Genomic DNA, 26897 nt, shown 5'->3' on the forward strand with positions numbered 1-26897 from the left:
TCTGTGTCTCCCTCTCTCTCTGCTCCTCCCCCACTCATGATCTGTCTCTCTCTCAAAAATTAAATAAACATTTAAAAAAAATTAAAAAACTTAAGTAGAATGATTAAAGTATTTTAAGTCTAGTGTTGAATTTCAGAAGGTCAAAGTCTGTAACGAAAATGGTTGCCTTAGAATTAAAATCGGTAGCACTGTCAGCATTGAACCTGGGCTCTGAACATTCTAGCCAGCAAAAATTTGTGGTGGGCATTTCAGAGTATAAATGCAGATGGAATGCAATATAGAATAATGTATTAAATCTTTTACAGCAGCAGTGCTAGTAAGCAGTATGCAATTCCTACATAAACTTCTTTATCTTATTTAATATCCTCACTGTATTAGTTTAGAAAATTAAGTTAATTCTTTGTAAACAAAGACTGTCACATAATATTCATACCTAAGGCGATGCTTCACAAAAAGAACATGCTTAATTAGCATTTATTCAGTGATTAAATATGGGAAGTTATACTAAATTGCATTTACCTTTTAAAAATAACTTCATGGCAAAATTCTTGTATAAAATACATTATGTAAAAATGCATTAATATACTTAATTTTACTTAATAGTTTCAATATAAAAATATTGTATATTATATATAAGTATTTAATATGTACTGAGATTTCAGCTGAAAAATTTAGTATGTTTTCATTTCTTAGAACAAAATTATGTCATATAATCATTTTGCACTCTTTTTTTATAGGTAGTAAATTTTCCTTCTAAACATAGGATCAAAACAGTCATGAAAACAAAACCTTGTCCTTTAGTTTTATATTTTAATTTTCTGAAATTCATTCTGACTTAATTCTAAAGAATCACTTTCCATATATTGACACCTGAAGGTTTTCAAAAAAACCCCAAAGATCACTGTATTTCACCCTAAGACTTGTATCAGTTACTCTTTTAAAGCAAACATGTTGTCCTTTTTGATACTAGAGGTGGTACATAAAAAGGGAAGGGGGGGGAATTGAGAACTGCACAACAGCAAATGTCTTGCTGCTTTAAGACAGCCACTTAGATGACGAGAGTATGGGAAGGCAGGTTTGAAGCTCTGTGCTTCCTCCAAGTTTTTGCTCCCCCAGCCCTTACCTGAGTCTGCAGTCCACAAAAAAAATAAATAAATAAATAAATAAAAATAAAAATAAAAAATCTAAGCAAAACTTGGTAAAGAATATTCACTACTGGTATCTATATCCAATTAATGTATATTGATTTGAATTAAATGTCTATATTATAAGGGTATAGAAAGAGCCAATGATTAAATAATACTAAAAAAAATCATAGACTAGTAGGGGAGGCAGATACATGGCAGGTAACATGAAATAATTGAGACTATCATAGGAATAAACCAAAATTCTGTATGTTAGACTGTCATATAAAGAAAGAGAGCTGATGTAAGAAAAATATTTATAAAATACCCTTTAACTCAATGCTAGGTACCAAGAAAAAGTACACAAAGTCATTTAGAGTTGAGTCTAATATGAATGTCCATTCACATAAAATATTTCCCATGAACTACAATTATCAGTTCAGAAACACCACATTGTTTCATCTTAATCATGGGCTTGGTTTAAGAATGACCTTAAGAATGACCTTGGTTTAAAATCCTTCTGTTCTTTAATTGTTATGCAATGTTAGTGAGGGATTTAATCTCTCTAAGCTTTAGTTTCTTTACCTCACACAATTTTGTAAGCATCACATAAGATCATATGTGTAGGAAGTCTGGCTTGGCCACATTTATTAAGCAAGTGTTTAATAAGTGACTTTCTAACAGGCAGTCATATAAAATTCTTTAAATAAGAAACATTTAAGAAACTCTTTGAAAATTAAGAAACCTTTCAAAATACAAATAACTCCTAATATGCTCTATAATTTATCTTAAAGTAGGATACACATTAATTAAAAATTAAAATAACCCAAACAGTGTAAATTTTAGTTTGCTTAATTTACTCATAGGCAATAATGTGATGCCAGAAATAATACCTCCTTCTGATTGAGCATCACAAATTATCATATGCATGATATTATACCATTGGTCATTCTGTTTAGATCAGTGGTTTTCAAATCTGGCTATACATTTGAAAGCTTTTGATATGTGCAATACCTTGGTCTCAACAGACTAAGAGATTCTGATTTAATTCTTCTAAGGTATTATTCCTTTTTTTAAAGTTTTCCAAGTAATTCTAATGTATCCTTAGGCTTGAGAACTATGCATTTAGATTCTCAACAAAGCCTGATTTGTTCACGTAATTTTACTTTGACCCTGTTCTTAAATTCTTCTCAGTGCAGTAAGAGTTAATGGACAAGGACATTGTAACTTTTTTGAGAAAGGCAGCTATCACAGAGGTTAAGAACAAGGATTCTAGTACTACTGCTTAGATCTGAATTTTAACTCTGTCACTAACTAGCAGTGTGATCTTGGGAGAGTTATTTTTTATGAATCTCAATTTGATTATCTGTAAATGGGCATTATAATATTAGTAGCATTTACAGATGTTAGTGTCCAATGAGTAAATGCATATTCAGCACTTAAAACAACAGCTGGCAAACAGCAAGAGCTTTACAAGTTATCTAATGGGATTAAGAGGTCTAATGATAATTTTTGTAATCAAAAGACAGGATACTTTGTTCAAACATAATATTTTGTCTCTACTCTGGATTGGTTCTAGAATAAAAGGCACTGGTCATTTAATTACTAGAATTCTACTAGACATATGAATGTAGACTATGTAGAAATATAAAATCAATAGCAAGAAAATAAAGATGAAAAAATTCTCTGATTATTGGTTCTGGTATTTGTATAAATAAAAATTACTCAAAATATTTTATATTTCATATAGTTGAGTCTAATGTGAATGTCCATTCACATGAAATATTTCCAATGAACTACCATTATCATTTCAGAAACACCAAATTATTTCATCTTAATCATGGGATTTGATACAAGAATGATCTTGGTTTAAAATCCTTCTGCTCTTTACTTGTTATTTAGAACAAGTAAAGACTCAGTCAGGTGAGTGTCCGACTTCGGCTCAGGTCATGATCTCACAGTTCCTGAGTTTGAGCCCTGCATCATGCTCTCTGCAGTCAGTGCAGAGCCTGCTTGAGATCTTCTGTCCTCCTCTCTCTTTGCCCCTCCCCACTTGGGCAGTCAACCGTTCTCTCTCTCTCTCAAAAATAAATAAACATTAAAATAAATGATTCTTCATAAAATCATTCGTTCTCTCTCTCTCTTAAAAATAAATAACATTAAAATAAGTGATTCTTCATAAAGGATTTTTATGTTTGTGGTTGATAAGGTATAGGGCTACAGAGGTAAATGACTCAAGTTCATTTCTTTAAAGAAGAATATATTGATATTAGAAAAAAAGGACATTGATCTTAAAGAAAAGTAATTTGGAGTATATCTTATTCAAATGTATTTCTCCCCTTTCTGCTAAATCATTAAACCTCAGGAAAAATGACACGATTGTGTGCCAAAAATACATTAAGCAGATGTATATGTAAATATAAAATCAGAGAAATCTGATGTGCATATGCTATTCCTGGTAACTAATAAAGTATGAAAATAAGAGTAGAATTTCATTTAAACTAGCATATTGTAAGACTATGTAAAAGCTCTTTTATCTAATAATAAAATTATTTTATAAATAATTTTTAACTCACCCGTTTGGATCGCATTTCACTGGTCAAAGGACTAGATTCTTCAGAGGTATTTTTATTCCCTGCTTTAAGTACATCAGGAGAAGAAGGAACTATGAGTTTCATGTAAGTTTCCTTTTTGGCTTGATTTACCAAAGATAAAGGTTTCACATTGGACACCAATCCCGTAGACTGTATTACACTTGTGTGTTTGTTCACAGATTCCTCCTTTGCCTGAGAGCTTTGGAAAATATATGGAAGCTGCTGTGACAAAACCTGAGGCTGCTTCTGCTGGGATTGGAATGATGGGTGAGTCTGGGACTCAGACACAAGAGGTAATGGCTGCTGTATTCTTTTTTCCTGGGCTTTTTCAGTTGCTTTCTGTCCATCTGCTTTTGGGTCTGAAATACCATGTAATAGCACCTGTAAATAAAAATAAAAAAGCAACTTCTCAATATCTATTAAAACAAAGAACATCAAGCAGTTGGAGAAAAAGGGTACTTTAAAAAGTTTTTTGGGGCGCCTGGGTGGCTCAGTCGGTTGAGCGTCCAACTTCGGCTCAGGTCATGATCTCTTGGCTTGTGAGTTCGGGCCCCGCCTCGGGCTCTGTGCTGACAGCTCAGAGCCTGGAACCTCTTCAGATTCTGTGTCTTTCTCTCTCTGTCTCTGCCCCTCCCCCACTCACACTCTGTCCCTCTCTGTCTCTCAAAAATAAATAAACATTAAAAAAAAAAATTAAAAAGTTTTTCTAGTGACTTTAGATAGATATATAAAGCTCACTAAAAAAATACACCAAATGTCCCTTTAAAAATGTTTCTCCATCTCCTATTCTTTCTTGTGCAAATATAAGAACTAACAGCAATGATTAACTTTAAACTTTAGGGACTCTGACAGTCAAGATAAAGCAGTTAATTCCTAAATATGCATAATGTGTGGATACTGCCAATGAAACTGTTTATACCTGGTTGTTACTTTTATGCTGTGCTTCGCTCTCTGAATCAGAATCATCATCTTCACTTTCTTCAATACTTTGATCTTCTTCTTCTTCATCTTCCTCTAGATCATCTGAATCACTACTACTAATGCCTTCACTTGAGGTGTCTGATGATGTACCCGAATCACTATCACTGTTGCTAGAACTTTCCATAGCTTTCTTCCTTGGTTTCTGGATAAAGACAAATTTTTAGCAAGACTTCATTTTTGGAAAAAATTCAAAGTTCAGTAAGAGGTATGATTTTTAATTTTCAAGTGGCATTTCAATTTCAAAATATCACTTTAGAAAAAAGGAAAAAGTCACATGTTGTAAGGGCAATTATTCAATAAATGAATCCAAGTAACTTATCTGGTAGGAATTCTCCAATAAAAAATACAGGCTCTGCATGTACGGGATATTAGAAACATCTAGCATATATATAGATCTATTCATATGACGGCCATGCTTCAAAATGTATGACAGATTAAAAAGAGAAATTTACAAAATAATAATTCCAATTATTGTAAGGGTTACAGACACTGAAGTTTCTATTTAGCTTTAGTCTTCTTTTTTATGCAGATGGTGAGTCAGTAGCCAAATATTTACATATAACATGCCAAACATACCCTTCCAGGTGCTGGACAACAATGATGTTTAAGACAGAGCCCTTGCCTTCAAGAAACTTACATTCTAGTGCTGGCGGTGGTAGAATAAATAAAGGACTAATATAAAAGCAAAAAAATTCCATATAGTAGTAAGTACTGTAGAGAAAATAAAATAGGTAGCAAAAGACTTAGGGGGCTGCTCTAGCAAGGAATTTAATTTTTGTATTTCACTTCACAAAAGATAGAAAATATGATAAAGACATTAATTTCTGGAACCTTTAAGGCTCTACAGGAAGAAGAAAATCCAAAATTGATACAAAGTGACATTAGGTCACATTAAAAAGTTTTGTGTTTAAAGGACAGACAATGGTAGTGCATAAAAAGGAGGGAAAATCATGACATGAATTATAACTAAACAACTATATAACAATGGAAAAGTTAAAAGTCTGCCAACAGGAAGACTGAAAAGAAGAAATATTAACAAGGTACAGGAATAGATTGAGTATAATTCAAAGTTACATAGGAACATTTCAGTAGGATTTGCTGATAGATAAAATAAAGAAAAAATATAGAAAAATCAGCAATAAATTACAAAAGTAATGAATTACAAAAGTTATGGTCTTAACGGAAATATACTCTGTCATGACTAATGAGTCTGGGGAATGAAAGACAATAATACACTTCCACAAAAAGAAGCCAGGTTGAAGTGATAGTTTTAGACTGCAAATTAGGACTCTTTCCTTTTTGCTTTCTGAAATTTAAGTTAAATAAAATAAAATGCATATGAGTGAAGAGAGTCACTCCTGTTGAGATATTCTGCATGCAATGATACTCTGTATTAACTGCTCCAAATTAGCAACCATAATGCTTCCTCTGGAAATACAATAAGCCAAATACTGGCTACCATTATTCCTTGAACTATCTCTTTCCCTCAGAGTAAAGCAAGAGTGATGAGAAATAATGTGGGTAACACGGAATGAAAAAGACCAAAGTAGAGATTAAAGGGAAACAATAGTAATATAGAAAAATTAAGTCTACCATTTATTTGGCAGAGAAACAGCTTCTTCATTGTAACCAAAATCTATTAGGGGTTTCTAAGCATGTATAGCAAGATTATGAAAATCATGGAGTCTAAACAGAAGTTATCACTTTGCGTTTTACTAGAGGCTAAGAAAGGAAAGGAAAAAGTGAGATACAGTAATTTACCAGAGAAAAATAAACTCCTATTCCAATACCCAAGTAATCTGTATAGTTTTTAATTTAAAGGTGGCACAAGAAAGGGAGTCTACATGCCTCAAGAGTGGGTCTAGAGGTGTGGGTTCTAAAGTTTTAATGTGCAAAATATTTACTTGCTGAACTTGCAACAACCAGCAGATTCCGGAGTCCCAATTCCAAACAGGACACAGGGATCTACATTAACAAGCACTTTAATGTGGTCTTTGCAGACCATACACTGACAGTATACAAAGAGTCTGTGCCTCTATAATGAAACAAATTTAGTCCCCATATTAAAAAAATATATAGAAGTTAATAGACAAGTCGAGGTATTAGAGGAAAAGAAAAAATAAGTTTCAGTACTATCAATTTCATCTCCTTAATCTCTATTACGTGTGTGTGTGTGTGTGTGTGTGTGTCTTTTGTAGTCACACACAATTAAGTACACAATTAAGTACTAAGTCTCTTTCCTGTCACTTAAACATTTTAAAAACGAATCTTCTTAGGTTATCAAAAAGTGATCAAAAAAGAGCTTATTAACCACCATTCACACCCTATTCCAAGCTAGGAAAGCTTTTAAGAATCCTCTCCTTGAACTTTCATTTCATTGTATACTTCTTTCTTTCAATAACAAAACAAATTCAAGGCTATTATGTACCAGACATAGTTGCTCTAGTCTCTGGGGATACAAGGGTATGACAGCAACTCTGCCCTAGTGGTAACAGGGAGAACAGAATCAACAAACAATATAATTAGGTGTTTTTAGTGATATATACCACAACTAAAATAGGATTCTTGGATTGATTGTGTGTGCTGGGGGTGAGGATGGGCATAAAGATTTAGATGCAGTTATCAGGTAAGACCGTTTTGAGCTGAGACCTAAATGGAGAGTGAGAGACACTCACATGAAGATAAACGTAGAGCCTTTCAACACAGGGGAAAGACCAAAGGCAACAGCCATGAAATAAGTTTGATATGTTCAAATACTTGGAAAGGTCAGCTATCAGTTATAGCACAGGGAGCCAGAGAGAGAAAGAGCCACAGGAAACAAGGTTGAATGGACTGGCAGGGGTCAGATCATATGGGGTCTTATAAGACTTGACAAGGATTTTAGTCTGAGGGGGATAGGAAACACTGGAAGGAGTGATAACATAAAATTATTTTAAAACCACAAAAACTCACTTATGTTTTTAAGAAGACTGTCTGCATGTAAAAAGTAGCTTGTTACTGACTTGTAATAGCAGGAGTGGAACTTATTTAAACTTGAATTGTTTTATTCCCCCCCCCCCCCCAACAGGCTATATATGTGTTTTAGTCTGTGACTTATATTGTTTAATTTGAAATATCTACATTTATTCTAAATAATCACACATTCTATATGAGGGAATTGGACTTAATGATTGTCAATGAACACTACTGACATAGCAACCCCCAGAAGGAATTATTGAAATTAGCTGAAGAACATTTTTTCAAACTACACATGAAAAGGTTACCGAAGCAATGTTTAAAAAGCTTTTAAAAAGGAAAAACACTGGGCAAAAAAAATATATAAAATTTTCTTCCTTAGTTCCAATGTCCTTCATTCCCATTTTACTTGACAACCTACTACCACAAATTCATGCCAGACAATGACTTACCCAGAGGAAGAAGCGCTCTTTTTCTGAAATTTTAAGTTCTAGTATCCCTCACTTTGATAACCAACCTCTCTCTAGTGTCATTTCAACATAGATGCCTATAGACACCACCACGGTACCTCAGAATCCAACACTTTATATCATTAAAAAAGTGTCCCTGTAAGTTTTTCCTACTTGCTACAGGAAATATTTTTTACTTTAATAGCACCGATTTTGCTTAGAAATGTTGATGTAGATTCCTTACTAAAGCTAAGGACAGAATCTATTTCATACGTATGCTGCTAAAGTCTTGCTCAATGCCTTGTATACCGTGGAAGCACTGGAGAGTACAGATGTTACTAGATTTTAGCACTATTTCTAAGAGGTACATTCCATCCCCAAACAGCAGAAAACACATTCTTTTAAGTACATGTGGAACATTCTCCAGGATAGATCACGTTAGCCCACAAAAGAAGCCTCTATAAATTCCAAAAGACTAAAATCATATCATGCATCTTTTCCAACCACAACGTATGAAACTAGAAACCAAACACAAGAAAAAATTGGAAAGCACACAACTACATGAAGTCTAAATAACACACTACAAAACAATGAATAGATCAACTAAGAAATCAGAAGGGAAATCAAAAAATATATGGAGGCAAATGAAAATACAACAGTCCCAAATCTTTGGGATGCAGCAAAAGCTGTTCAAGAAGGAAGTTTATAGCAATACAGGTATAGCTAAAGGAACAAGAAAATCTCAAATAAACAATCTAAACTTGCAACCAAAAGTAAACAGAAAAAGAACAAAGCTCAAAGCCAGTAAAAGAACAAAAATAATAAAGATTGGAGCAGAAATAAATGAGAGAGATTGGAGCAGAAATAAATGAAAGAGACTAAAAGAACCAGGAGCTGGTTCTTTGAAAAAATAAAAAAAAATTGATAAACCTTTAAGCCAGACTCATCAAGAAATTAAGACAGGACTCAAATAAATAAAATCAGAAATGAAAGATGAGAAATAATAACTGGTATCACAGAAATACAACGGATTATAAAAGAATACTCTGAAAAATTACATGCCGACAAACTGGACAACCCAGAAGAAATGGATAAATTCCCAGAAACATATAATCTTACAAAACTAAATCAAGAATAAATAGAAAATTTGAAGAGATCAATTACTAGTCATGAAACTGAATCAATAATCAAAAGCTCCCAACGAACGCCAGATGGCTTCACAGGTGAATTCTACCAAACTCTTAAAGAAGAGATACTTACTTTTTGCAAACTCTTCCAATAAATAGAAGAGGAAGGAAAGCTTCCAAGTTCATTCTATGAGACCAACATTATCCTGATACCGAAACCAGATAAAGACATTACAAAAAGGAAAAAAAAAAAAAAAAAAGAAAGCTACAGGCCAATATCTCTGATGAACATTACAAAAATCCTCAACAAAATACTAGCAAACTGAATCAAAAAAAAGTCACTCACCACAATCAAGTGGGATTTACTCCAGAAATGCAAGGGTGGTTCAATATTCACAAATCAATGTGATACATCATATTAATAAGAAAAAAGATAGAAAACATTTGATCATCTCAGTAGACCCATAATAGTATTTGACAAAGTACAACATTCATTCATGATAAACGATCAACAAAGTAAGTTTACAGGGAACATATCCCAACATAATAAAGGCCATATATGAAAACCCCACAGCTAACATCATATTTAATCATGAAAAACTGAGAGCTTTTCCTCTAAGATTAGGACCAAGACAAGGATGTCCATCCTTACCACTTTTATAATGGAAGTCCTGGTACATAGTACTAGAAGTCCTGGCCACAGCAATTACCAAAGGGGGGAAAATACATAAAAGGCATCCAAATTGGTAAAACTTCTTCCTTATTTGCAGTTGACATGATACTATATATAGAAAATCCTAAAGACTCTACCAACAAACTACTAGAACAGATTAATGAACTCAGTAAAGTTGCAAGACACAAAATTAATCTACAGAAATCTGTTGCGTTTCTATACACTAACAATGAAGTAGCAGGAAGAAAAATTAAGAAAACAATTCCACTTACAATTGCACCAAAATAATAAAATACCTAAAAATAAACCAAGGAGGTGAAAGACCTGTATATGGAAACTACAAAACATTGATGAAAGAAACTGAAAAGGACACAAGCAAATACAAATATATTCCATGCTCATGGACTGGAAGAACCGATATTATTAAAATGTCCATATTACCTAAAGCTGTCTACAGATTTAATGCAATCTCTATCGAAATATCAACAACATTTTTCACAGAATTAGAAGAAATACTACTAAATTTGTATGGAACCACAGGAGATTCTGAATAGCCAAACTAATCTTGAAAAAGAAGAACAAAGCTGGAGTATCACAATCCCAGATTTCAAGATGTACTACAAAGCTGTAGTAAACAAAACAGTGTGGTACTGGGGCACCCGGATGACTCCATCAATTAAGTATCTGACTTGATTTTGGCTCAGGTCATGATCTCATGGCTGTGAGGCCTTATATTGGGCTCCCTGCTGGGCATGAAGCCTGCTTAACATTCTCTCTCTCCCTCTTCCTCTGCCCCTCCTTGCTCATGCTCTCGCTCTCTCTAAAAAACAAAATGAAACAAAACAAAACAACAACACAACAACAAAAACTAAACAGAACCAGAGTGCTACAGGCAAAAAATAGACACATAGCCCAACAGAATAGAATAAAAAGCCTGAAATAAACATACTTTTATGGTCAATTGATCTACAACAAAGGAGGCAAGAAAATACAATGGGTAAGAGATAATCTCTTCAACAAATGGTGCTGGGAAAATAGGACACTTACAAGCAAAAGAATAAAACAAGACCACTTTCTTGTACCATGCACAAAAATAAACTCAATAAAGATCTAAATATGAGACATGAAACCATAAAACTTCTAGAAGAAAACACAGGCAGTAGTTTCTTAGACATCAGCCATAGAAACATTTTTCTATCTGTGTCTCCTCAGGTAAGGGAAACAAAAGCAAAATTAAACTACTAGGACTTTATCAAGTAAAAAGATTTTGCAACAGTGAAAGAAACCATCAACAAAACAAAAAAGGCAACCTGCTGAATGGGAGAAGATAGTTACTCATGGTACATCTGATAAAGGGTTCATAGCCAAAATATATAAAAAACTTAATACAACTCAATGCTAAAAAAAACCCAAATAATTTGATTTAAAAATGGGTAGGGGACCTGAATAGACATTTCTCCAAAGAAGACATACAGACGGCCAACAGACAGATTAAAAGGTACTCAACATCACTCATCACTCATCAGAGAAATGCAAATCAAATCCACAACAAATTATCACCTTACACTAGTCAAAATGGCTAAAATCAAAAATAAAAGAAATAAGATGTGCTGGCAAGGCCATATAGAAAAAAACCTCATGCATTATTGGTGGGAATATAAATTGGTACAGCCACTCTGGAAAACAGCATGGAGATTCATCAAAAAGTTAAAATACAATTACTATATGATTCAGTAAGTGCACTACTGGCTATTATCCAAAGAAAATGAAAGTGCTAATTCAACAAGGTATATGCACCCCTATGTTTATTCAGCATTATTTACAATAGCCAAGATATGGAAGCAACTCAAGTGTTCATCAATATATGAATGGATAAGAAGATGTGATGTATATATTACAGTAGATATTATTCAGCCATAAAAAAGAATGAGATTTTGCTACTTGCCACAACATGGATAGAGCTAGAGAGTATCATGCTAAGTGAAATCAGTCAGAAAAAGACAAATATCATATGATTTCAGTCATATATGGAATTTAAGAAACAAAACAAATGAACAAAGAAAAGAAGAGAGAAATTTAAAAATCTACTCCTAAATACAGAGAACAAATTGGTGGTTGCCAGAAAGCAGGTGGGTGGGAGCTGGGTGAAATAGATAAAGGGGATTAAGGGTATCTTTATCCTGATGAGCACTAAGTAATGTACAGAACTGTTGAATCATTACATTGTACATTTGAAACTAATATAACACTGTATGTTAATGATACTTGAATTTAAAAAAGAACGTTTCTCCAAAAAGGTGAAAACAGCTTTATTACATATTTTTCAATTAAAAATACTAGTTTTATATGTTAAAAAAAACACTATGGGAGTAAGGAGTGCATGCAGAGAAGGGGGCAGCAGTGTGGACATAGCTCCTTGGAGCTCATACTAATGGGAATGCCCATGAAACAAATCATAAGATGAAGATTGAAGAGCAGTTAAAGAGCAACAGGTAGAGAATATGACCCTGAAACCTGTGTCCCTGGAAGGAAACAACCAAGAGTCTTTTATCACAATTGCTCAGTGGGGTGGCTTAAAAGAGGAAAGAAAATGTTTGTTTGGGGCCTAAGTACAGTTCTGTTGAGTTTTGTGGTGAGTACCATTAGACTTTTGGCTTTGCCATATGACCTTCTCCAGACCTTCATATGTTTTACTTTATTCTGGAAAACATTTATCTTCTGTTGAAAAGGGAACTAAAAGATCTAGAGGAAATATTTCTGTGAAATATTCTGGGCAAAAGGAAAGAAATCTTTGTTTGTTCAATTGATCCTGGAAAACATACGGGGCTTGATGCTGTATTGAAAAAGGACAAAAGAAAATTTTATAAAATAGTTCTTTAATATTAAAGTTGGAACCTGGGAGGCATGTTGAAATCTGAAGATTTAAGGTTGGACCAATATCACCTATATTTTGCTGTGGTGTCAGAACTTCCTAGTCCCCTTGATATTACAGCTGAATGGGTGAAGTGATGTGTGCACAATCACAAACTGTTGACTCTTCCCCCAGAAACCAGGCCTTGAACGTGGTTTTTATAAAATTTAGAGATGACACCACTCTAGTAATTATCTTTGTTTCCAAAATGTTTGCAGTTGATGCTAAGACTTTAATTCAAAATAAACCAAGACCCCTCACTGAAGAGGAAATACAAATGAGATTAGACCAAATTCACTAATATGGGTGCACTTACTAGAACTTCCAGATATAATGTGTTAGTTTGTATAGCTCGAGTTATCTCAGCTTACTTGCTTGGATGCATGAAACCTGGACTCAGTGGTTGCCTACCTTTAATAACGTGGAAATGTCACAGCTTCCCTGGTATGATATGGAAGAAGAAATCTAAAGGCTTTGAGTAACCAGAATATTGGAGTAAATTTACCATATGCAATCTGCATATCCACCCTACTCCTAATAACATCACTTCTATGGCAGATAAAGTCTAGTCAGAAGGCAGAAAACACATCAGCAATTTGAACAGGGGAATTTTATTATATAGAATTATTAACTAGTGGGATGCCTAGGTGGCTCAGTTACAGGACTGAGCACCCAACTCTTGATTTCAGCTCTGATCATGGTCTCACTGTTTGTGGGATTGAGCCCCTCAGCATGCTTTGCACTAACAGTGAGGAGTCTGCTTGGAAATTCTCTTACCCACTCTGCCTCTTCCCCACTCATGCTCACATGTGTGCTCTCTCTCTCTCTCTCAAAATAAATAAACTTTAAAAAAAAGAATTATTAACTAGTAACAGAATATGAACTGCTAAGAGAGACAGACCTCTAAAGAATACAAAATAGCAGTGTTTTCACTCATGCGGAATTTGAGAAACTTAACAGAAGCCCATGGAGAAGAGAAGGGGAAAAAAAAGTTTCAAATAGAGACAAAGGCAAACCATAAGAGACTCTTAAATACAGAGAACAAACTGGGGGTTGATGGGGAGGGGGCGATGGAAGAGAGGGGAAAATGGGTGACAGGCATTGAGGACGACACTTGTTGGGATGAGCACTGGGTGTTGTATTTAAGCGATGAATCATGGGAATCTACTCCCGAAGCCAAGAGCACACTGTATACACTGTATGTTAGCTAACTTGACAATAAATTATATTTAAAAACAAAACAACAAAACAAAAGGAAACAATCAGCAAAACTAAAAGGCAACCGACAAAATGGGAGAAGATATTTGCAAACAACCTGTCAGATAAAGGGTTAGTATCCAAAATCTATAAAGAACTTCTCAAACTCAACACCCACAAAACAAATAAACCAGTGAAGAAATGGGCAAAAGAAACGAATAGACACTTCTCCAAAGAAGACATCCAGATGGCCAACCGACACATGAAAAAATGCTCAGCATCACTCATCATCAGGGAAATACAAATCAAAACCACAATGAGATACCACCTCACACCTATCAGAATGGCTAACATTAACAACTCAGGCAACAACAGATGTTGGCGAGGATGCGGAGAAAAGAGGATCTCTTTTGCATTGTTGGTGGGAATGCAAGCTGGTGCAGCCACTCTGGAAAACAGTATGGAGGTTCCTTAAAAAACTAAAAGTAGAACTACCCTACAACTCAGCAATCGCACTACTAGGCATTTATCCACGGGATACAGGTGTGCTGTTTCAAAGGGACACATGCACCCCCATGTTTACAGCAGCACTATCAACAATAGCCAAAGCATGGAAAGAGCCCAAATATCCATCGATGCATGAATGGATAAAGATGTGGTATATATATATACAATGGAGTATGATTCGGCAATCAAAAAGAATGAAATCTTGCCATTTGCAACTACGTGGATGGAACTGGAGGGGATTATGCTAAGTGAAATTAGTCAGAGAAAGACAAAAATCATATGACTTCACTCATATGAGGACTTTAAGAGACAAAACAGATGAACATAAGGGAAGGGAAGCAAAAATAATATGAAAACAGGCAGGGGGACAAAAACATGAGACTCTTAAATATGGAGAACAAACAGAGGGTTACTAGAGGGGTTGTGGGAGGGGGGATGGGCTAAATGGTTAAGGGGAATTAAGGAATCTATTCCTGAAATGATTGTTGCACTATATGCTAACTAACTTGGATATAAATTTAAAAAATAAATTAAATAAATATTTGAAAGAAAGAAAGAAAGAAAGAAAGAAAGAAAGAAAGAAAGAAAGAAAAGAAAAGAAAAGGAAAAGAAAATGGGACTTACATGGCTGGGTGTAGGGCGAGCAAGGATACAGAAACCACAGGGAGCTGGCACATCACTCTCTTCCCAGGCCAGGGCTCCCCTGGTGAGGGCACTTCATTGTGCAGCCTGCTGATGCATTTCTGGCTGTGGGCAGGCCACTGTTGGAAGGGCTCTAGTCCCACATAACCAGAGTTGGCGAGAGGAGAGAGTTTACCACAATGTGGTTTGCTGTTATTTGGCAAGGCAGCCTTGTGAGGGCCCAATGTTGTGCAGTTAATTATAGCTGACTGCCTTGCATATAATACTAGGGTCCCAGCTTGTTGAAAGCCTCTAGAGGTGGAAGAAACTCATGGACAGGCAGGTAGAAAAAGGCCTCTTCCACCCACATCACTGCCTGGCATCCTAGGAGCCCACCCTTTAAATAAATATGGCCTCTGTAAGTCACTGGCTAAAATTCCCCCCAGTTAGGATTATTGCAGTGAGCACATAAAAATAACTTTCAGAGCTGCCAAAGTTTAAATGTTGCCTATATTCACCTCCCTATGTCTGTGCCTCTTAACAAATGCCTGAAGACCTCCTTAAAAATTGACCTAAATCACAAAACTATATAAAAGAGGCATTGCAACTATCAAATAGCAAAGCAATAATAATAGATACTGTCATCTGCAAATAATGATAAACCTGTCTTCCTCTCCATCACTATATCCCCTTTTTAATATTCATGCCCTATTGCACTGGCTTATTTGACTTATCCGAACATTAAATAATGCAGCCCTAACAGGGGAAAAAAAAGAATATTGAAATAGCAGATGTATGGAGTAGCCACTTATTGTAGGGCACAGGTACAGTACTAAAATAAAGGTAAACTTGGAAGACAGTCTCTCTCTTCCAACCTCATTCACCCAAGGCTGAACTTCAGACTTTGTTGGAGAGGAGGTGGCTGTTGCCCACTGTCTGGCAGAAAAGCTAACTGAGGTATCACAGGTCAGGCTGGCAAATAGAAAACATGCCAGCTGGAGTGCCAGGAAAAGTTGCTGGAAACCTCCGAGCTAGGGTGCCAGTAAAATTAGCTAGAAAGGCACCCACTGCTGTTTGGGTAAAACTTATTAATAAGGTCCCTGCTGGGATGCCCATGAAACCCACTAGAATGGGTGTACTACTAGTTCTCCTGAACAGAGCCCATGGAGAAGCAGCCAGCTGGTGACAAAGCTACCCACTGGCAACCACGGCATAAGAGCAAGAAGAAAACACCAGAAACAGAAACAGAAGCCCTTTCCTCTTCCAGGGATTCTCCAAGATCCTCTGCTGACAAAGTCTAACATTGTGCCAATTGGCAAAGAAGAAGAGGGTGAATTTATAGAGCTGAAAGGCATAAATTGATAACCTGCATAGTTGGGGATAAAATGAAATAAAATTGGCCATGAGGGGATGACTGCTGAAACTGAGTAAGAGGTGCACAAGATTATTATGCTATTCTGTCTATTCTATATATTTGAAACTTCCCATAATGTTTTCTTATTTTTGTTTTCCTAAAAACATAGGCTCTGGGGTCAACCTGCTTGACTTCAAATCCTCGCCACTTACCAGCCAACTATTTTGAGGCTCTGTTTCCCCATGTGTAATAGCAATACCTAGCTCATTAGAGGTATAGACAGGATTAAAATAGGTGTGATATGCAAAACGATTAGAGTAGAGCTGGTATGTAGTAAGTTCTCCATAAATCTTAGCTATTATTGCTGTTTGTATTATTTATACTGGTGCTGACAGTTTTAATTTTTAAGAGACATAATATTAGCATCACACCATAAAAATAAATGTGTAAAAATAAGAGTTGGTAATTCATAAGAAATGATTCCACGGAGTCAGGTGGTTTGACCTTTAGAATGATCTGTTGTATATTTGTCCTAGAAGGAAGAGTAACTTACCTTATCTTTTATTTTGTCAGCTCTAGCATCCAAAGGCTGGTTTTTGTTTTGTTCCTGATTACATTTTCGATTTCCTCCACCTGAGCTTATACTTTTACTTTGTCCCACAGAACTTGAAGCAGTAGTGGATAGTACAGGTGTGTTGATACCAGATACAGATGATGTAGTGTTTCCATTTATTGACCCATTTACACCTTGAAAATAAAAATAAACATGTTTATACAAAAGAATATTAATCAGTCATAAGAAGGAATGAAGTAATGATATATGCTACAATATGAAGGACTCTCTAAAACATTATGCTAAGTGAAAGAAATCAGACACAAAAAGTCACATATTGGATGATTCCATCCGTATGAAATATTGACAATGGGTAAATCCATAGAAACAGAGCACAAGTTAGTGGTTGCCAGGGTCTGGGGGAGGGAAGAATGAGGAGAAACTGCTTAAGGGGTATGGAGTTTCCTTCTGGAGTGATGAAAATGTTTTGAAACTAGATAGAGGTAGTGGTTGTTCAGTACTGTGAATACATTAAATTTCACTGAATTATTCACTTTAAAATGGTAACTTTATATTTATCTGAATTTCACTTCAATTAAAATAACATTTAGAAATATAATTAAGAAGAATGAAGTCTTGCCATTTGCAACTACGTGGATGGAACTAGAGGGGATTATGCTAAGTGAAATTAGTCAGCCAGAGAAAGACAAAAATCCTATGACTTCACTCATATGAGGACGTTAAGAGACAAAACAGATGAACATAAGGGAAGGGAAACAAAAATAATGTAAAAACAGGGAAGGGGACAAAACAGAAGAGACTCATAAATATGGAGAACAAACTGAGGGTTACAGGAGGGGTTGTGGGAGGGGGGGATGGGCTAAATGGGTAAGGGGCACTAAGGAATCTACTCCTGAAATCACTGTTGCACTATATGCTAACTAATTTGGATGTAAATTTTTAAAAAATTAAAAATAAAATTAAAAACAAAGAAAAAAGAAATATAATTAAATGCAAATATTTCCCCTTTCAGAGCAAACCCGCTGACAACTCTTACTCAAGTAAAAAAAGATAATAATAAACCATCTAAAATGCTATTATAATTTGCAGATGCTCTTCTAGCAACAGTTATCAACTACAGCAATATTAAAAATCAGTTAAAAGAAAAAAGGAGGACTTGGATATTAATTTTGATGAATTTAATGCCGAATTACAGAAGAAGTAATATCTTATTTTGGGTTACACAAAAGAGGTAATGAGATACAGAGGAAAAAGCAGTGGAGCTGGGAGTTAGAAGGCCTGGGTTCAAATCCTGCCCATGCCACATTTACATGTAAGTGGTCCTTGAATCACTTATTTAACCTTGGATGAGAAATGAGAATACTTCCAATCTCTAAGAGTCATCATTGTAAGATTAAGCAAGACAGTATGAAAAAGGTGTCTAGTACAATGTTATATAAATGTCATTAAATCTAAACTCTACTGAAAATAGGTATTGAAATGGAGCACTTGTAGGACCTCACTTAAGTTAATATAAATACCTTTTTCAGGACCATTTCTATTACTTTTTCCTGAAGTCCTTGAATGGAAGGAAGAAGAATCATGGTTCTGGGCTGGAGGAGCAAACAGCGGTGGAATTCCCAGCAATGGTGGAAAGAAGGTCGCCCCTGTACGAGTATGAACATCTGTTGTTCGCCACCATTCTGCACCTCAAAACCAAACACCAAACAAACAAACAAAAGTACGTGAATTAACTTTCTAGTTGATGTAACAATTCTTGTAATTTTCAAGTTTCATCTTGGAACAAAATTGCTGAATCACACATAGTTCTGATCATCTAACTATAAGATAGTTGATTAGATATTGTACACTCATCATTCCTCTCATTAAGATAATATCCAAGGATCTTCACTTAGCAGCTCCTTGAGTTCAAGTTTATGAAGAATAAAGGTAGTCTATGGTTTTAAAAATAAAATGGAAAACTTGGAATATTAAAGAACTATTTGACTCTTTGATAACTTAAACCATAATTTTCAAAATTAGCAAAGAAACAATATTTAAGAATACACTAATCTATTTTAAAACCTTAGAATTTAAGTTACCATCTACAACCTATGTTAAGAATTTCTTCAAGTTACATATTAATAAATCTGGGTCTGATAAATCATAAATAATAATACAAAGACTGCTACTGTAAACCGGTATACCTCAAATGCATTTATGAAAGAAAATATTCTATACTCAAACAAAAACATAAAGATATCAAAATCAGCGTGGGTTTTTTTCTAAGAAATGAAAAGCATTCAAAGATTTCCAAAACAAGTCATATTAAAATATGAAAGGTTTATAAAATTCCTCTCCATAATTTAATGAAGAAAACTTGGATTTTGTTTATATTTTCTCTCATAATTACGATGATTGTTTTAATAATGTAAAATGACTCAATGGTAGAAAATCATCAAATGCAATTTAAATGTTCAAACAGTGGCTCTTAGTTTAAACTTTTAGAAAAGGAGAGAAGCCAAATTTTATAGAATATATTTTCCAAAAAGGGTGAAGATTAAGAAGAGATTTGAAAATAATCCAAAAGAAAGTCTTGTATTACCCCATTTAAAATCTCAGAAATAATCTTTCCACTTGGCTAACCTACCAGAGTAACAAATCATTTATTACCTTTGAGGCTAATCATCAAAGAGATATGCTATATTTTTCTTTGATTGTAACTACCAGAAGGAAATTATAGAAAAAAAAAAAACCAATAATATAGTATAAGAAACATTCAATATTCGTCAGGGTATTGTGTGATCTTTAAATCTTTTGCAGGAATATCTTTTCATTAAAAATAGAATGTAATGCAATGTTCACCGTCATCATCAGATTTTGCCAAGTGAAATGTTCATGGTACCTGCTATTCTAAAAGGTCTAAGAGACAGCATAAGCAGAAAACTGCAAAAACTATTCTTCCGCACTGCAGGAAGGCGCTGCTAGTGAAATGACACCAATGCATATTTAGCAGTGCCTGAATGACGGAAACTGAACCAAGAATAACTATACAAAGGCATTAATCATTTATCCACTGTTTAGATGAAAGAAGTGCATGTAGGTGGGAAGAAAAACTGTGTATTTGGAGCTTGTATCAGCACAGTTGCAATCTATTATTATTTATAGGTTTGAAACCTAGGTACCAGATAGATAATAAAAAGGGACTGAGGTTTCCTAAAGGTATTTATATTATTTAATATAGAGTCTATAATTAAAGCATTACAGCTGAATGTATAGACTTTATAAATAACCAACAAATCAGTAAGGTAATCAAAGTATAAGATTCAAATACTTTACATATAACCTCAGAAAAAAACATAACCATAACACTGTACTTTAGAGCATTACTATAAAATATGTACACAATGGGGAATAGAAAAAAAAATTGGAAAATGAATATGGTATATTTAAACTGACACTACAGGTAAAACAAACAAACAAACAAACAAACAAACAAGTAAATACAATAAATCAAATAAAAATATGAAGATGGTAAAGCTTCTGACTAAACTTTGCAAATGTCTAATATTTCATAAGAAATAATATAATTTTTGTTAAGCGACAAGCTTATTTATCTTCCAAATTTAAGAAAATAGAAAGCAAATTTAGTCACTCACAAACTAGCTCGTTGATAAGATAAAATATACAAAATAGGGAGTACATAACCCAGCACATGATGAGTTTTCAAATGTATTTAAATGAGGTAACAGCATATTGGCAATATTAATCATATTCAACTGTAAGAGTTTAATATTTTAGATGATATTGAACCTAGAAAATATAGCAGACTTTTAAAATCTTTTGTACTTGATACAGCCAGATGCTTCACAGAATTCATGATGATACAAAAATATAATTATCAAAAATCATAAATATTTTAAAAGAGATGACTGTGAAAGGCTATTTCAATATAAAAAGGAAATAATATCACACTAATATCCATGAAATTATTTTGCATCATTGATTCAATCATCTGAAATAAATTATTCCTTATTTAAAATTTCTAGTAATTTCTTCCTTGTGTGTCTTATTTTTTAAGGTGATTTCAAAAATTTGGCATTTAAATGATTACTCTTTTAAATAAAGGCAATTATAGAGAATTTAAATTTAAATTATACCAAATCTACAACTTGAAAAATGAGTCCTCTGGGTCTGGACATAGTCTCTGTTCACTTGGCAAAAACAGTATGCTTATATAGACAATACTTTCACCATCAAAGACTGCTTGTAATTGTTTATCTACCTCCTAAAAACTGTAAACAACACATACAATGTGAGTGTATTCCTCAACACACAGAACATGACAGATGCTCAAAGAACTTTGTACAATAAATGAATGAGTGAATAGTCCAGGTAGGCTAGAGAAGTTATTAACTTTTTTTCTGTACAGTGGAAGTTATCAACGGTATTTAAATCCAGATGAGTAACACTTTACAACTGATAACTATCATTTATCACTGTGATAAACTATTCATTATCACTGGTAACTATCAGTGCAGATAGTATCTGATTTTAATAATATAATAATTATATCGTGGCTTAGTAATACTCAAAAGCTATGTATGGTATGATAATTTAAGTTACCATCTAAGAATTTCCTCAAATTACATACCAGATAAATCTGGGTCTGATAACTACGATAAAATGATTAAAAAAATTTAAAGATAATTAGTAACTATATTACTACTATCTATTTTGATTTTTGTTCAGAAATCTTAGATTTCAGCAAATATCTATTGAATTGATCATCTTGCCAAGCAACCATGCTAGAAACTGGCCAAAATAAATTCCTATCAGTATTTTTAAAGCAAATGCTAAAACTTAGTTTAAGACTTCATTTTAACTTTGCAGTCACATTATCCCTCCCATTCAGCTCCTCTCTCCCAAACAACTGAATTAAAGGAATAATATGACTCAAAAAACAGTACTTGAAATATACATCTAACCATCTTTCCATTCTGTATATAGTTAAAATGAGATACTTGTTTCCTTTTAAAGGAGCACTTGACAATTTATTACCCATTAAAGTGGGCAAGAGGAAATAATAATGATAACTACAATTATGTACTAATTATATATGCTAAACTTTGCAATCAGTACTGATATGGCTTATCCTTAATCTTTACAAGAATACTAAGAGGCAGGTACTATTATTTATCCTCATTTTTCAGATGAGAAAACTGAGGCAGAGTGGTCATATTACTTGTTCAAGGTAGCAGTCACATTTAAATTCAGGTCTATTTGTCTCTAGAATTATGCTCTAATTTTTAAGCTATTTTATGTAACACTAAACCATGCGTCCCTTACTAAAATTTATTAAAGTATAATCAATCACCAGAAACACATTAAAGTTTAGACTTTCAAAATAACATAATGAGACAAATCATAGCATGTTTGTCCAATTTAAGCTTTAACTGATGTCCTACGGAGCTCCTGAATTCTCATCTATAGAATTGGGATAATTCTGGTCTTGCTGCTATGCAAGTGGTGCAAATCTATAGTTGTTCTTATCAAATATGGAAAAATATAGAAATTTAAGAGCCAAGTTCATCTTCCTTAGGAAGTGAGAACTCAAAATAAAAGTATAGATATATTGATTGTAAGAACTGGAATGTACTTTCCACTCTGAGTTAAATAATTTTTTTTTTTTTTTTAAATTTTTTTTTTTTTTTTCAACATTTATTTTATTTTTGGGACAGAGAGAGACAGAGCATGAACAGGGGAGGCACAGAGAGAGAGGGAGACACAGAATCGGAAACAGGCTCCAGGCTCCGAGCCATCAGCCCAGAGCCCGACGCGGGGCTCAAACTCACGGACCGTGAGATCGTGACCTGGCTGAAGCCGGACGCTTAACCGACTGTGCCACCCAGGCGCCCCAGAGTTAAATAATTTTTAAAAATCAAATAAAGCTGAGGAAAGTTCATCAAGCTCTACACTTAAGATATTTACACCTCCCTGCATGTTATATTTCAATAAAAGGCATGAGAAAAACATGGCCTAATTATTCACTTTTGTGGCAGATGCCCCCTTCTCTAAACACTTGAATATCTATAATTGCACTACCACCTAGCACAAATCGTGTGGGGTTTTTTGCACATGGTAAATAGGATAGAGCCAATTCTTTTACAAGAGTTTTAACATACCAGGCATTAGACTACTCTTTTTGTTCAATTTAATAAACAAATTACCGCCTGAACATTTTCAAGCTTTCCTCCTCTCCTTGAACACTGTTTGTAACAGATGTTTACCTGGAAAAGATGCTAGTTGGGGATGTGCGGCTAAGGCTGTGGGTGTACCAAGTGTCCCCAAACCACCAAATTCTGAATGCCCTGAGCTGGCTGAATGTAGACCAAAGACTGGGTGGCTGACCATTGGGAAGGCACTCGACACTGTGGACAGGTTAAACGGTTGATCCCCAGCTGCTCTGAATAAATGTCCTGGGAGGGAAAAAAACACACTTAAAGTTGTACTATAAAAACAGATGAGATTTATCTGATTTCAGCGTTCATAATTAAAATTTCTTATCCATTAAATTTCTATTTTACACTTTTTTCTTTTGTGTTTTTGCTCTTCACACTCTATAGAATATTTCTAGAAATATTGAAGTACTCTAAATATCAAAATGAGTGGTATAACCTTATTTACTTTGAATTTGAGATTGGAAAAATAATGTTTCAGGTACATAATTTTCACTAATTATATAGTTTGACCTGCTGAAGCGAACTTTCTGTTAATGCATTACATTCTTAGCAAAATTTTACACTCATAAGAATGAAAATAAAAGCGTTCTATTAACATAAGGTTGAAAACCAAAGAAGTCAGTCCAGGATTTGTCATCAACCATTACTCAGATTCTCATACACTCTGGGCAAAGCATTCCCAGTTCCATGTACTAGAAGTGAAGCTATGGTCTCTGTCCAATACCTCTGAGGTGAGGAGTGTGCATACCAAAAACAGATTATATTTTGGCCTAATAAAGCAATGTAAAAGACAACGTAAAGATTTAATAAATAAACCTACTAAGATATTTCTAAATGTATCTAAGGGTGGTTATCAATACAAAAGTCTTTTTGAACTTTGTGATGGAAAGATCGTGTTCAATTCAAATGTGTGACTGTTCAATTTCCACTCTAAAGAGAATCCAGTTCTGAGTGTCATGATTCCAGTTTGAAATGTTACACAATCAAAACCATGACTTATTTTTCATATTTTGTAAGAGACATAGCAGGAAATTTGTTAATACTTGGAAACCTTCCTTTAACTTCCAGGAAATAATTAAGTTTCCTTGGCCTGATACTATGAAAACAGAATATCAAATCCCACACTCTAGGCTATTTTAAGAATTTACTGTGTAAAAGGTACTATTATGCTCTGTGTCAAAATAAGGGTAAGTCTTCCTTATTATCTCCTGCTTATACCATACCTAACTGTGTACTGCAATTTAGGTTTAACATAATACATTTGAGAAATGTAATTATGTAAGTTAAAAAAATAAATAAACTTTTGTTGTCATTTAGTTATCAAGGAAATATCTCCTCTGCTTTTTTTATTCCTGAAAACCAAGAGGAAGTCATCAAAAAGGTCACAGTCCACCTTCAGAGATTAATATAAACTCTGCATTATTTACTGAAATAACACAACACTTTTTAACTGAAGTAGTAAGATTTAAATAAATTGCATCAACTATATCTTATATCAGCTTATCAGGTAAAAAGTTCCAATTGAGGGTGAATTTCCCATTATAACAACGCAGTAACTGGATCTCACGGGAAGATCCTCAAAGTGCCTTTGCAAGAAGGCCCACAAACAAACTGTAAGGGAGAGGACAAGGGAAGGACAGACTTGGGTATCCTTTCTAAGTCAGCCAATCTCTGTTTCTGTTCATCACAGCCTAAACAGAAATTTTGTGAATTTGGTACTTTTGTGTTATCAGAATTCTAGACCACATTAGCACTAAAGTTGAGTCAAAACAAAAATAGGGCATACTATAAGAAAAGGTCATTCAAAATCACTAAGAGTAGCAACAGGTCACCAGAAAGATTGTGTAAATTTTTTTTTTTTTTTGCAAATTCTCAAAAACCCAGCTAGTTTCTCTAAAAAATGAACTGTAACATCAAGAACTAGTATTTATTTATTTTCACAGGTAAAATCCCTGGTTCTTACCAATCATTTCAACTTCATCAATCAGATGCCCTTAATCAAATGTTTCATTTATAAACATACTATGATCAGTTACCTTTCCTTCTACATCAGTTTTCTTGATAAGCAAGTTAAACTAACCATTCCAGTTTGAGGATTTTAGAATCACTTTTCATTTATATTTTATAAAATAATAATTCTTAAATTATATTTGTCAACTCTATTTATGTAAAAATGATTTAATATGAAAAAAATCTGTGGGGTAAACTCAAAACTACACAAATATTATAAAAATTCAGAACAGATTGAAATTATAAAGGGTCAGAAACTGCTCGAAATACTTTCATAACAGCTAATGAATTAGTAGTAAACGTTCCTAGATGCATAGTTAAAAGATCAATTTTATTTTTGTGAAGTAAATGAGCTAAATCTTGGAGTCTCGTGAACAGAAAACATGAACAATACTTAAATGAAGTTGTCACTCTTGCAGCAGTAATCAAGAACCAATCATACACAATTTGATAACAAAAATGTTCTTTTTTTTTTTTAACTCTAAAAAGAGTGGATATCTAGAAGGAAGTGAATCTAGAATTTCAACAAAATATGAGCTTCACTCACCATAGATTCAAATGGAAATAAGAAAGCATAGTCCTGTACACAGAGTTACATTTATGCCCGGCAACATTACAAAGAAGCTAACTTATTCTATTTTTTAACTCTTTCTTGTAAAACTCTTGGTGAAGATAATTAAAGCATAGAAAACACCCAGGTGACAATGGAATCTTTAGGGTTTATTCCCTATTGGCCTATCACTTTTGTATTTAGTAAAAAACACTAGGACCACATTATAATGATTATAGTGATGCCATGCGTTATCAAAAATACACATTAGAGATTTCCTCTGCCATATATGGATACAGTTGTACACAGAAGAGAAACGATTTCATAATGCATTTCATATTTTTTACTGTATTTTTGCCTTTATAGCAAGAATCTAGAAGTCAATGATATAAAAAATAGCTTTCTCATTAAAATCTCTTAACACTATATATAATTTCAGTATTGTTTTTGTACCACCTTTTAAAATACACAGATACTAATTCCATGTAAAAATCTTCCAGAATTATTCTGTTCTTTATTCAAAAGTTTCTGTAATTCAGGCATTTCATAAACATACCTATGAAGTGTCAGGTGCTATGTTTAGTATTTGGCATACAAGGAAGAATGAGACATAATCCCTGACCTCAAGAAACTCATAGTTGAACATAACTTAAATACTATTGAACTATTTTTTACACCACATTGTCTAAAACAAGTTAATTAATATTTCAGTATTATTTAAACTGGTACTTTCATATATAGGAGCTAGTAATAGATTCCAAACACCCAAAAATGGTGTTTCATACAAAGTATACAGTAAATATCTGTTGAACAAATTAATTCACTACTCATGAAAAGTACATCCATGGGACTTATTTCAAAGACCTTCAATCAGAACAGGAAGTATACTTCCTAGCTTTCTTTTGCCTTACTTCACCAACCCCTGGTCCTGACTTTTTTTTTTTTTTTTTTGAATGTTTATTTCTTTTTGAGAGAGAGACAGAGCTCTCTGAGAGAGAGACAGGGATTAGGGGCAGACAGAGAGGGAGACACAGAATCCAAAGCAGGCT

At 34.0% G+C, this 26897-nt stretch overlaps 1 protein-coding gene across 19 annotated transcripts in view; it reads right to left on the minus strand.

Moving 5' to 3' along the window:
- Window positions 1-26897, minus strand: part of BAZ2B (bromodomain adjacent to zinc finger domain 2B) — a 433092-nt gene that overhangs the window by 95869 nt on the left and 310326 nt on the right. For 13 of the 19 annotated variants that reach the window (XM_042994501.1, XM_042994503.1, XM_042994502.1 and 10 more), the window contains 5 exons: window positions 23337-23525; window positions 18588-18755; window positions 17047-17240; window positions 4638-4841; window positions 3701-4099 (listed from right to left, as the gene is read on the minus strand). In XM_042994501.1, the coding sequence (XP_042850435.1) occupies window positions 3701-4099; window positions 4638-4841; window positions 17047-17240; window positions 18588-18755; window positions 23337-23525 (1154 nt within the window). The remainder of the gene's footprint in view (window positions 1-3700; window positions 4100-4637; window positions 4842-17046; window positions 17241-18587; window positions 18756-23336; window positions 23526-26897) is intronic. The other 6 variants (XM_042994512.1, XM_042994511.1, XM_042994499.1 and 3 more) reach the window with 3 other exon arrangements.

The sequence above is a fragment of the Panthera tigris genome, chromosome C1 (assembly GCF_018350195.1).
Source record: "Panthera tigris isolate Pti1 chromosome C1, P.tigris_Pti1_mat1.1, whole genome shotgun sequence".
NCBI lineage: Eukaryota > Metazoa > Chordata > Mammalia > Carnivora > Felidae > Panthera > Panthera tigris.